The sequence below is a fragment of the Peromyscus californicus genome, unplaced genomic scaffold, assembly GCF_007827085.1.
Source record: "Peromyscus californicus insignis strain IS unplaced genomic scaffold, ASM782708v3 Scaffold_3__1_contigs__length_106647218, whole genome shotgun sequence".
NCBI classification, from domain to species: domain Eukaryota; kingdom Metazoa; phylum Chordata; class Mammalia; order Rodentia; family Cricetidae; genus Peromyscus; species Peromyscus californicus.
Window position 1 is genome coordinate 45,981,072 of NW_026294551.1, and position 12,694 is coordinate 45,993,765.

The 12,694-nt window shown below is 44.0% G+C and overlaps 1 protein-coding gene across 1 annotated transcript in view; it reads left to right on the plus strand.

The window, feature by feature from the left end:
- Nsrp1 (nuclear speckle splicing regulatory protein 1) overlaps positions 1–2,755 on the plus strand; it is a 37,039-nt gene extending 34,284 nt beyond the window's left edge. Inside the window, 2 exon segments of the mRNA XM_052757568.1 lie at positions 1,377–1,644; positions 1,646–2,755. Of these exon segments, the coding sequence (XP_052613528.1) occupies positions 1,377–1,644; positions 1,646–2,368 (991 nt within the window). The 3' untranslated portion in view covers positions 2,369–2,755.
- The last annotated feature ends 9,939 nt before the right edge of the window (positions 2,756–12,694 follow it).

Genomic DNA, 12,694 nt, shown 5'->3' on the forward strand with positions numbered 1-12,694 from the left:
TTGGGTTGTACAGCATGTAATTCTACATGATCATTAGATAGCATGTGATATGAAAGTAGCTTATTTTCTAGAGTAGAACCCAGCCTCCATAAAGGTCAGATTCACAAATCAGAGACTAAAACTACCCTGTGTAATATCAGCAGTAGTTACATGTTGGGTATTCAGGTAACTTAAAAGTAAATAAAATCTAAAATTTTAATCTTAGTTCTATATTTCAAGTACTATGCTGCCATTTTTGGCTAAAGTACAGTACCGAACAGCTCAGAGGTAGATATTTGTAGATATTAACCATTTCTGTAGACATATCTGTTACCCATCTCTGATCTGGAAAGCAAAGGATTAAAAGACTTTTACATGAAAGTTTAAGATATTATAGAAATAGTAAGGCAATTATGTCATGTGTACAGTATAGCTAAATGTAAAAGGGAGAATTTGCAGAGGACATGTGGATATTTTAGAACACTTGACTAACATGCTTAACTACATCCAGTCCTCCAGCACTAGGAACAGACAGTCATGTGGGAGTGTTATCATCAAGTTAATCACACAGGTAGAAGAGTGTAGGTGATATAAATAATTTTAGGGTTGCTGATGTCAACAGCCAGGAAGATTGAGCAATTTCCTTTCTGTTGTGATGGGCACTGAGACACTGTATCAAGTCGATGATCCCTTTCTGATCTTAGAAAGGTTTAATTAGTAATATTTAGAATTAGATTTGGTACTGTTTTCTGTGGGAAATTATCCTCGTGTATTTCTAGGACTTGAAAGAACAAAATGAAAAATCTAATAATCACAACTTGAATTTTATGTTGTGAAAATAGAACTTAGATCCATGGCATAACTTGCTTTTCCCAATTATTCTTTGTCTAGAACTAGAAAGAAAAATGAGACCTTGTACAGATCCTTCCCTAAAGGTTCTGGTGACCTAAGAGAGAAGGACTGTGTTCTTTATGTTACTTCTGTCAGTATTAAAGTGTTCTCAGCTGTTTGATGGCACTAATTTAAAAGATAAATAGGCCAGGCAGTGGTGGCGCACGCCTTTAATCCCAGCACTCGGGAGGCAGAGCCAGGCGGATCTCTGTGAGTTCGAGGCCAGCCTGGTCTACTGAGCGAGATCCAGGAAAGGCGCAAAGCTACACAGAGAAACCCTGTCTCGAAAAACCAAAAAAAAAAAAAAAAAAGATAGACATCACTTTTCTGCATTGGACAATCAGACAGTACATATAATTTAGTTGTATTGAGTAAAGTATTGAGAAAATTTACATGAGCATTCCTTTGCTTTCTACAACTAATAAAGTCGCATTTTGTGTATCTATATATACTTTTTTTTCTTTCTTTTTTTTTTCTTTTTTCTTTTTTTTTTTTTTCTTTTTTAGGACTGAAATAAAAGAAGAGAAGCTCAGGGGTTACTCTGATGAAGCAAATTCAGAGGACAGACCACAGCAGAACTGCGCTCTCCAAACTGGTGACGAGGGGAACCCGGATGCTGACAGCGATTTTGACAGTAAGAGCAGTGACGATGATGAAGGGGGGGACCATAAAGTAAACCACAGACGGGACGGAGACACAGGAGCCTCCAGGAACCACCGCGAGCATCCCAGGAGTCCGAGCCTCTCACGGCCGTCCAGTGAAGAGAGAGGCCGGGGGTACCAAGCACCACTCCAGCCGAAGTCCCAAGTCAAGAGGACATGAACAAAAGGGAGGTGGGCACCAGGACAGGACGGCCAGAGACCAGGAGGGCTGTGCCACGGACCACGGCCACCGGCAAGAGAAGACTTCTCACAGCCACAGAGAAGCTGACCGTAAAGATCACTACTGGAAGAGGCGGGAGCAGGAAGATAAACGGAGAGAAAGACAGGACAGAGGACGGAAAAGGGAGAAATACCCCTCTAGGGAACGTGACAGAGACAGACGAGATGACCACGACCGATACAGTGAGAGGGGAAAGAGAGGCAGAGACAAAGACGAGCGTGTGAAAGGGAGGCAGGAAAGACATGAAGACAACGGTAGATACAGAGAGACGGAAAAACAAGAGAGAAGTCGAGACAGGAGGGAGAGCAGCCCGGGGTCCAGACCAGACGATGAGTTTCTGGACCAGGAAAGATCCAGCAAAACAAGAAACATGGGGAAGGACAAAGGGGGGGACCAGGAGAAGCCCTCTCCTTCTGAAACGTCACTAGCAACAAAACACAGACTGACAGAAGAGAGGCAGGAGAAGGGCAGTGAGCAAGAGAGGCCCCCTGAGGCCTTGAGCAAGTTTGCAAAGCGGAGCAACGAGGAAACCGTGATGTCGGCTAGAGACAGGTACTTGGCCAGGCAGATGGCACGAATTAATGCAAAGACTTACATCGAGAAAGAGGATGACTGATGACGGCCAGCATCTGGAGTTCCTTGGCTTAAATAAATACAAAGATAGTGATGTGCTCCTGCATTTAATTCACCTTTTACTTAATTATAAAAGTAATTTCCAGGTTTGAGACTAAGGCTCTTGCCTAACATGCACAAGGCCCTGAAATTGATGTCCAAGATTGAAAAAAGGCAGGAATTTCATTCATATTTAATCCTTGTTTAGAAGATGTCACTTTATTTTGTAAGTTTGTATTTTGCAAATTACTAAGTTGGCCTGTAAGTAAATCTGTCAGCAGAGAATGAAAAGGTGTGTTATATACTCCAGCATGGAGACTGAATTCTATTAAAACTCCATTTCTGTGTTCAAATAAAACTACAATTTCTGAACTAAGTCATTGAAACCTGACACTGGCAGTTGCATACCGAAAATTTATTCATGGGTAAAGAAAGGATGAGTACTAGGGAAAACAGTTCTCTGGCAAGTTTTCCTGTCACAGAAAGGCCATTTATCTGTGATGCTTTATCATCTCAAGTTACTGTTTTAGACAGATAAGCTTGGTCTAGTGGCAGATTGGCTTAGATGAGAAATTATTGTATATTGAAAGGCATGCTTAATATTTATTATTTTACTATATTCTTAGATCGAAAAGGAAAAATTACAAAGCAAATGTCTAGAGCCCTGGCTGCCTTAGTGAATGTTACATTCTTGTAGATCCTTGACAAGCCCTGAAAGGCACTGATTTACACAGGGGAGGAGTGTGAGTGGAAAGATGAGGTCGTGGAAGAGCAGGAATGATCTCAAACTTTCAACCTAGTGAGTATCGTTCCTTAGGATTATTCCCTATACTTGGAAAAATTCATTTGATTATAGTGTGCAAGATAGCCTAAGGAGGGAGAGATTGTATCAAAGAAATCAGATCATTCATTTTCCCTCTCCCAGAAGTTCGAATACTTCCACAAAGCACATTGGCTACTCGGTTAGGAAAAGATAATAGTTGGTTATGATACATAGATTTTTCCGCAAATAAGCAGAAATTTTTATCTCTCTGTCCTTCAATTCCCCCTTTTCTGGGAACAGTCTCCTGATTTTCCCTTGGAAAGCACCCAACATCCTTTCATTTTGTTTTCTGTGTGTGTTCATGTTCATAGCATGTGTGCTGTGTGTATGAGAGTACCCATGGAGGCCAAGAGGGTGTTGGATCTCCTGAAGCTGGAGTTACAGTTGTGAGCCACAGGCTGTGGGTGCTGGAGACCCACCTCCGCAGGAGCTTCCAGCACACTCAGCCACTGGGCCATCTCTCCAGCCACCTTTTCATTCTTGATCCTGGGGTTCAAATGGGACAGAATGGTCTCAAGTGTGACTCAAGTAGGCAGATCTGAAATTATGAGAACTTTTCAAAGATGTTCTCTGCTAGCATCGCTGCCTTGAAGATAAAGCCAGCCTGAAAATCCACGGCAGAGCACCCAGCTGCCTGACAGCACATGCGGGCAAAAACAGTGGTGAGGGGTTGAAAGGCCGCCACCTGGTGGCTTTTTCAGTCTATGGGTCCGGGGTAGGGGTTGATCACTTGTTTTGTAAACTGTTTAGGCCAGTACTTTTCTTCTTAAATTAGTTTGAATTAGACTTCTTCCAATAGAACAGGAAAAGACCTGTTTGACACGTTGTTTCATTTACAATAATCCCATGCTAAGACTTACCTGGAACGCTTTTTTTTTTTAAGGCAGACTTTCACTAAACCCTGGCTAGCCTCTGCTGGAGTTGAAGGCATGTGCCACCACACCCTACTATTGAAACACAAACTTTTATTATAACATGTATGACATGTCTATACAACGTAGATTTACAGGAAATGTATAGTTGAGAAAGAACATGGCCTGTCCCATAGATGCTCTGCTCAGAACTCCATAGTGCTCTCGCTCTCTGGCTTCCGACACCAGGCCAGGTTTGCTGCCTCCCTCGTATTCATCCATTGTTGATGGGTCCTGGCTGACTTCTCATCTGACCTTATGCGTACAAGATCTGTTTTCTCACTTGTCCTCTAGTGCATCTACAAAGTGTGTGTATCTGTGTGCATTTCAGTGGGGTGAAAATCCCAGTGCTGGTTGATAGAAGGTATGCAAATACTCAGTGTTAGCAGATAATACCAAAATGGTTGGGTTAAAAGTCGTTCCTTCTGGGCTCGGGAAATCATTTGGTGATGGAGCTATTGCCTAGCGTGCTGTGGACTCAGTTTCTAGGACCACAAACGAGCAAACAGCGTTCCTTCCATCAGTGGACATTTCCAACACTTACTAACAGATGGGTAGCTCATTTTTATAGGGGGATATTTTTATATTTATTTCTGCAAGGGATGTGTGCAGGTCAGAAGACAGTTTTCAGAAGTCGATGATCTCCTCCCACTTGGGGTGCTAAGGCTAGAACTCGGGGGTGGTTCAAGCTTGGTGGGAAGTGCCTTTACCTGCAGATGGTTCCTCACAAGCCAGGTGTTTGTTAGTTTTTTAAGGCAGTGGTAGTCCTCACGGCTCAGCCTGCAATGCTGAAGTCACACATGGACAGCTGCACCCGGCCATGGCTCCCTGTGAATAGTTCCTTCTGCCTCCTGCCCCTTCCTTAATTCCCTGATCAGGTTCTTCATATACTGTCAAAGTCATTTGTCTCTGGCTGGTCTTTTGCTCTCTCAGTGGGATCTTTTGGTGAACAGACATCTCTTAGTTTTTATAAAGTTGATTGAAATTAACATTTACAGTTACACTAGATACATCTCAAGTACTCAGTAGCCACGTGTAGTTTGTCATTGCCATGTAAGATTGAGTTTATTGGGCATTTCTGTTGCAGTTTAGTACTGGACATTGCTCTTCCAGAAACTTTGCTCACCTTGAGATCTACAGTAGGCCTGTAATTAATTTTCATGTGCTGTGTAAGGATTAATGAGATGTTTTTAGTAGTGCTGGGAATTGATTCTAGGCCCTTCTGTGTGCTGGGCAAGTGTACTCCCTACTAGGCTACATCCTCAGTCCGAGGTTTCTTTTTCCATGTATAGATCGCAGACGCAGCAGTGAATGAAATGTGTTGAAAGTAGGCCATCATCGGGGAAGTTGGGAAGGAACTCAGGGCAGGAACCTCAAGACAGGAACTGAAGCGGAGGCCATTGTGTGCTGCTTTCTGGCCTGCTCCTCAGGCTTTGCTCAGCCTGCTCTCTTGTACCCTCCCAGGAGCATGTACCTAGAGGTGGCCCCACCCACAGTGGGCGGGGCCCTCCCACATTATCCATCAAGAAAATGCAAACTGCAGGCTTGCCCAGAGGCCAATCTGGTGGGGCTTTTTTTCAACTGAAAAAAAAAAAAAAAAAGTTCTAAAATGACTCTAGCTTGTGCCAAGTTGAAATAAAACTAGCCAGCACAGGCCGGGCAGTGGTGGTGCATGCCTTTAATCCCAGCACTCGGGAGGCAGAGGCAGGAGAATCTCTGAGTTCGAGGCCAGCCTGGTCTACAAAGTGAGTTCCAGGACAGGCTCCAAAAGCTACACAGAGAAACCCTGTCTTAAAACACCAAAAAAAAAAAAAAAAAAAAAAAAACAAACAAACAAAAAAAACTAGCCAGCTGGCACAGATATGTAGGAAAACTTAAAAAAAAAAAAAAAAGGAATGGTGATTATAAATGTCAAGGTACTACTTATATATGGAGGAGTACCCACAGGACTTCTAGATGCAGACTATATTCTTTCTTGGGTAGATAATTTCAACTGTAAACGTGTTTATATATTATACTGTATGCATAATGTGTCCCACAAACATTTTTAAAGTTTCTCATGGTTGTTAAAAAAAAAAATTTGTGGGCCGGGTGGTGGTGGCGCACGCCTTTAATCCCAGCACTCGGGAGGCAGAGGCAGGCGGATCTCTGTGAGTTCGAGGCCAGCCTGGTCTACAAAGTGAGTTCCAGGAAAGGCGCAAAGCTACACAGAGAAACCCTGTCTCAGAGAAAAAAAAAAAAAAAAAAAATTGTGTGTGTCTCTCTGTGTGTTCATGCACTTGTATTTCTGTGTGTGGTGTGCATGTGTGTTCAGATATCTGTGACTCTGTGTGTGTGTGCACGTGGTTTGTGTAGGCAAGCCCATAGAGAGAGGTCAGATAACAACTTGCCAGAGATGGTCCTTCCACCGTGGGATCAAGGGATCAAACTCGGTATGCCAGGTTTGCAGGGTAGCATTTTGGCCCACTGAGACATCTCACCATTCCTGCAAACATTATTTTAACGTTTTAAAATATGTGAATTGAAAGAACTGTTGGCCATCCTGAGCATTAAAATGTTGGATTACATTTCATAGACTAAGATGGGAATCTATAAAACAAAACAAAACAAAGAACTGTGGGGAGTGGAGAGATGGCCCAGCCGCTCCTGAGGCTGGGTTCAGTTCCCATCGCCCACATGACTGCTCACAGTCCCCACATGATCTGATGCCCTCTTCTGACTTCCAAGATCACTGCGTGCACCTGGCACACAGACATACATGATGCAGGTATAACACCCATGGACACAAAAATAAGTTTTAAAAAACAAACTGCAATTTCGATGAATAGAGTGTTTGTAGTCTCAGAAGTCCCCCTTGTAAATATTAATAAGACAAAAAGAACCTTTAGAAATCTTCACAAACTAGAAAGCCTTAGTCAAGATTGAAGTTGACATTAACGCTGAGAGGACGAATGGAAAGAGCCATGCTCCGTCTGATACGGTGTGATGGGAACAATATAACACAGGTCCTGAGACACACCTAACAAACACAGACGTGGATATAAACCAGTCATCAGGTATTAAGTTGATTATCCAAAATAACTGTTCATAATCCCGAAAGGAACCAGGTCATGAGAGACCGAAACTTCTAGACTGGAGACAAAAGAGGTCTGCAACGAAGCAAAAAGTGTTGTTCTGGATGAGTCTGTGTACAAAGGTCATCAATGAGGTCAGGATGAGATGTCGGAAAGTAAGGACATTACTTTCCTGATTTGGTAATTGTATTGTGGTCAGGGGATGTCTGTGTTTGTAGGAGGCATGTCATCGTCCTTGTTTTATATATAGTTAGGATCTGTGCTTTAAGATCTTTTTTTTAAAATCCAAATCCTTTCAGGTCTCAGCATTATCCTCTCCATTTTCCCCATTGAAATTTTAGTTTATAAAAACCAGATAGTTAGAAACAATGAATACAGGTAATCATTTTAAGAGCCTCAGAGATCCTTATTGCCTAGTGATGTGTCCCAGAACTAGAGCTGAGGCCCCTAAAGGAAACCCTGCAATTGAAACATCACACTCAGTGTTAGGCAGGCTTGTGGCACATCAGCTGTCATGTAGAACCATGCATGACATGTAGCCTCATTTCTGGAGCATTCTGTTTCTCATTCCTGCCCCCCACCTGTTGCTTACATTCTCCTTTACTCTGCGAACTGTCCTGGCTAGTTTTATGTCAACTTGGCACAAATGAGAGTCATCTGAGTGGAGGGAGCCTCAATTGAGAAAACGCCTTCAGAATGAGATCAGGCTGATGGCAAGCCTGTAGGGCATTTTCTTAATTAGTGATTGATATGAGAGAGCCCAGCCCATTGTGGGTGAGGTCACCCCGGGCTGGTGGTCCTGGGTTCTATAAGAAAGTAGACTGAACAAGCCGTGAGGAGCAAGCCAGTATGCAGCACCCCTCCGTGACCTTTGCATCAGCTCCTGCCTCCAGGTTTCTGCCCTTTTTGAATTCCTGCCCTGACTTCCTTCAATGATGAACAGAGACATGCAAGTGTAAGCCACATAAGCCCTTTCCTCCCCAAGTTGATTTGGTCATAGTGTTTGGTCATCACTGCAATAGTAACCCTAACTAAGGCAAGTTGGTACCAGGATAGTGTGGTATTGCTATGCCATGCCTGACCATACAGTTTTGGGGAGGATTGTGGAAGGACTTTGGAACTTGGGGCAAGAAAAGCCTTTGAGTGTTGAGGGCTCAGCGAACTGTTCTGTGGGAGCCTGGAAGATAAGACTGTTAGGAGCAGGGCAGATGATGGAGGCCTGGCTAGTGAAGTTTCAGAGAAAAGCTAAGACTCAACCGGGATATTTGCATTAAGATTCCGTGGTTCTGGAGCTGGGCAGGGTGCCACATGCCTTTAATCCCAGAACACAGGATGCAGAGGCAGGGGGATCTCTGAGTTAGAGAGGCCAGGTTTGGTCTACAAAGCGAGTTCCAGGACAGCCAGGGCTGCACAGAGAAACCCTGTCTTGGAAAAAAAAAAAAAATCTGTGGTTCTGGTGAGCTAGGGCTGAAGAATCAGGTACGGTTAAGAGGAGAGCAGCATCACTGAGGTGAAGTCTTCCGGGAAGTGTTTCCTCAGGGTCAGCACACAGAAGCTGGGGTCCACAAGTGGCCACAGTTGTACCTCCTATTGACAGCTGAACTTGGTATCGTAAGAATCACCCAGGTGGTGCTGGTTTTAAAGGCATGAAGGGGTCCTGGAGAGCAGCTGAGGCTTGGCACTGTGTGGCAGGGCTGGAGTCTCTAAAGGGAGGCCAGGAGAGGCTATTGGTGAAAGTGCAGCCCAGCTGCAGCAGAAGATGCCAGCATTTTGGAGATTCCAGTACCCTGGGATGACCACCGAGGACAGCAGCAGTGGCCGGGGGTGGAGTGGGTGGTGGCACACGTCTTTAATCCCAGCACTTGGGAGGCAGAGGCAGGTGGATCTCAATGAGTTCAAGGCTAGCCTGGCCTACAAAGTGAGTGCCAGGACTGATAGACAGAGAAACCCTGTCTCAAAAAAAAAAACAAAAAAACAAAAAAACAAAACACCAGCAGCAGTGTGGAGTGGAGCCAGCCACAGCCTAGAAGACAAGCTGTGTGTGCTGCAGAGGGCGGAGCCGGAGAAGTGACCCAAGCCCCCTGGAAGAGGCCAGCAGATGGCAAGTGGAGCCCAGATAATTTGACATGGAGTTATTTAGTCAAAGTTTGGTTTTGCTTTGTTCAGATTGTGACTATGGCCTGGTTATTCCCTCCTGAAGTCCTGAGGGAAGAAGGTACTTTTGTTTCAATTTTTACAGGAGCCCACAATTAAGAGTTTTTTAAACTTAAAAAAAGATATTTTGGAATTTTACGGAGAATTTGGATTTTAGAAGAGACGATATTTTTAAAGAGGCAACATATAAAGTTGTTAAGGCTGGGTAACTTTTTAAGTTTGTAAAATGTTTTGCATATGATATTTTATTAATGTGTATTCTTGGGGATGAACAAGAAAAGAGAGGTTATGGCTTCAAAGTGATGTGTTTGTGTGTCAAGGGAAACTTAGGCCAGTTCCGGGACTCCCCAGCTGCATGGACTTGAGGAAATCCGCTCCTCCTGTGCAGACCTGGGAGAGAGCGTCTGCTAGACAGTGGTGATTGTACACCACAGCACATGAGAGACTACAAAGAATTGTAACAACCCATTCAGCTTTACTGAAGTGTAGTATTCATAGTTCAAGGTGTTTTTTTGTTTTGAGTCTGTTTATTTTTTCAAGGCAGGGTTTCTCTCTTTGTAACCCTGGCTGTCCTGGAACTCACTCTGTAGCCCAGGCTGGCCTGAAACTCCCAGAGATCCACCTGCCTCTGCCTCCCAAGTGCGGGGATTAAAGGTGTGCACCACCACTGCCTGGCTCAAGGTGGTTTTCATATTAAATATTTGTAAATGATGTGCTTGAGGGACTATTTAAATGTTTGACAATATACAGTGAAGATTTTTATCTTAACCTTAAGAGTTGGAATTTTTAAATGAAAGTTTTAATATAAAAAGTCATCACATCATGACGAATTATTGATAAAGTAATAAAATTTTCTCTTCTTGAGCCAATCAGCTTTTGCAGTCTTTCCTATTCTGATTTATCCACCATTCGCCTCCTTTCTCAGGGTTTCTATTACTTTTCCTAGGATTGCATTGACAGGATCCCTCCCTGCACTCTGAAGGCTACATGGTTAAAGTTTTAAACGTATCCTTCATATCATTGACTTTTCTTGTTGCTCTTACCAAGTAGTTTGCAAAGCACCTTAAAGGGAGGGTTTATTTTGTCTCATAGTGTGTGAGCACAGTCCGTTGTAATGAGTGAGGCGTGGTGGGGAGAGCGGTCCATCAGTGAGGCAGGCATGGGGGAGAGAGCGGTCCATCAGTGAGGGAGGCGTGGGGGAGAGAGCGGTCCATCAGTGAGGGAGGCAGCAGGGCCCCCTGTATCCATAGTCCAGGAGCAGCGAGATGGATGCTGGTTCCGGCTTTCTCCTCTTTCTTTAGTCTGGCTCCCAAGCGAAAGGACCAGCGCTGCCCGTGCTGAGGTGGGTCTTCACACTCTGTTAAGCCTCACTGCCGCTGCCAGGTGTCTGTCTCCCAGACTATTCTAAATCCTATCAAGTGGAGCAGTCAAGCCTTTAACATGACCCGTGTTCAGGTACTGTTCCCTCCTACACATCCCCACATGTGAGATAGGAAGTTCGTTTTCCAATTTTACTTTTTTTTTGGGGGGAGGGGGCAGAGCATATATTTTGGTGGAAAACTTCTGGAATGTCAATATCAAAACTTTTTTTTTTTTTTTAATGTATTATGTATACAGTGTTTGCCTGCATGTATGCCTGCAGGCCAGAAGAGGGCACCAGATCTCATTACAGATGGCTGTGAGCCACCATGTGGTTGCTGGGAATTGAACTCAGGACCTTTGGAAGAGCAGCCAGTGCTCTTAACCACTGAGCCATCTCTCCAGCCCCAAAACTTATTTTTTATTCACAAAATTAAATGCCAATTTGGCTGAATACAGGGTTCTAGGGTGAAAGCCTTTTCTTTGCTGAGCATCATGTTCCTCTGCGTTCCTTACAATCACAATGGCGTGTGAGAACACTTGTTCATGAGCACCTTTTTAGGATCACCGTTCCGTATTGCTGGTGATTTTGAGAGAGAAGCCAAGAGCCGGGTTAGGCTGGGTACTCCAATACCTGCTTTTTCTCCCTCTTCCGTCTCATGTTCCTTCTGTCACATTGTCAACTTTTTCTTCTCAGAGTCCCAAACCATCAGCTAGAGGCAATTTCTTTAAATTCATGTAAGGCATGTAAGGTCACTCTTTGCTCAGTCTGAGAAACAGCTCTGCCTTTCTACCTTCCCACCATCTTCCTCCTCCTCCCCCCTTCTTCCTCTTCCTCTTCTTGATCCTTCTCCTCCTCTTCCTCCTTCCTCCCCCTCCTTCCGCTGACTCAGAATTCACTACCAAATCAGTCCATTTCCAAGCCATCCCTGGCAATTTCAATTTCATACTTTGTATCTCCCACACTAAGAGGCTAAGAAGTTGAGTCCTGTTTCACATAATACTGGGATCTCCTCCCCCTCCTCCCCTTTCCTCCCCACTCCTCCCCACTCCTCTTCCCTCCTGTTTTCTACTTCATCTTGGACTATCTGAGATTTCTTCTCCTCATCCTCCAGTTCTGAATTTTCTTTTTCCTCCTCCTCCTCCTCTAGCTCTGAGGTCTCTTGATCCTCTAACTGGGGGGTTTCTTTTTCCTTCCGTCTCCAAGGTTACTTATCCCTTATTTAGTCTGAGTTCTTCACTTCTAGCCTAGCCATTACCTTTGATGAACAGAAAGCTCAAACCATCATTTTGGTTTTCCTCCAGCTTTATGTTTGAGTCTGAGTTTTACTTTTTCTTGAATCCCATTTTTTCCTTTTTGCTTGATTTGCTGTTTCATTTTATGGGGAGCATCTTCTAGTAATTATTTACTTATTAATGTGTGAGTGTGTACATGATAGGGAGGGCACGCATGCAACGTGTGTGTGGAGGTCAGAGGACAAGGTAGTGAGGTCAGATCTCCCCTCCCACCTTTAGGTGGATCCCAGGGATTGAACTAAGGCCACTAGGTTTGTATACTGTGCCCTTACCTGCTGAGCCATCCATTGGCCTCTTCATAATTGTTTAATAAAAAGAGTTTGGGATGTTTTCTGAGACTGTTAAAGCTAACTCAGATTCTCCAATTGCTCCTGGACAGAGAAGACCTGCCCTTAGCTCAGAGAATTAGACCGATGCACCCCAGAGCAAAGTGGAAGTTGGACTTGCCTGAACAGTCAAACCCCTCAGCCATTTGAAGTAGAGCTTACACCAGATATCCAGTTGAACATGGAAGTTGCTTCTGGCCACAACCATCTTAAAAGAAGCTGTCACTAATAGGACTAGTAGACTAATAGAACAGGCCAGATTTGCTCACGGAACGTTATGCTCAATGTTAACCGTGTGTGTGTGTGTGTGTGTTTGTTTGTAGGAGACAGTCACTGGAAAAGATGGTAGCAGAACATGCTTCTAATAACAACACATACACAATGATA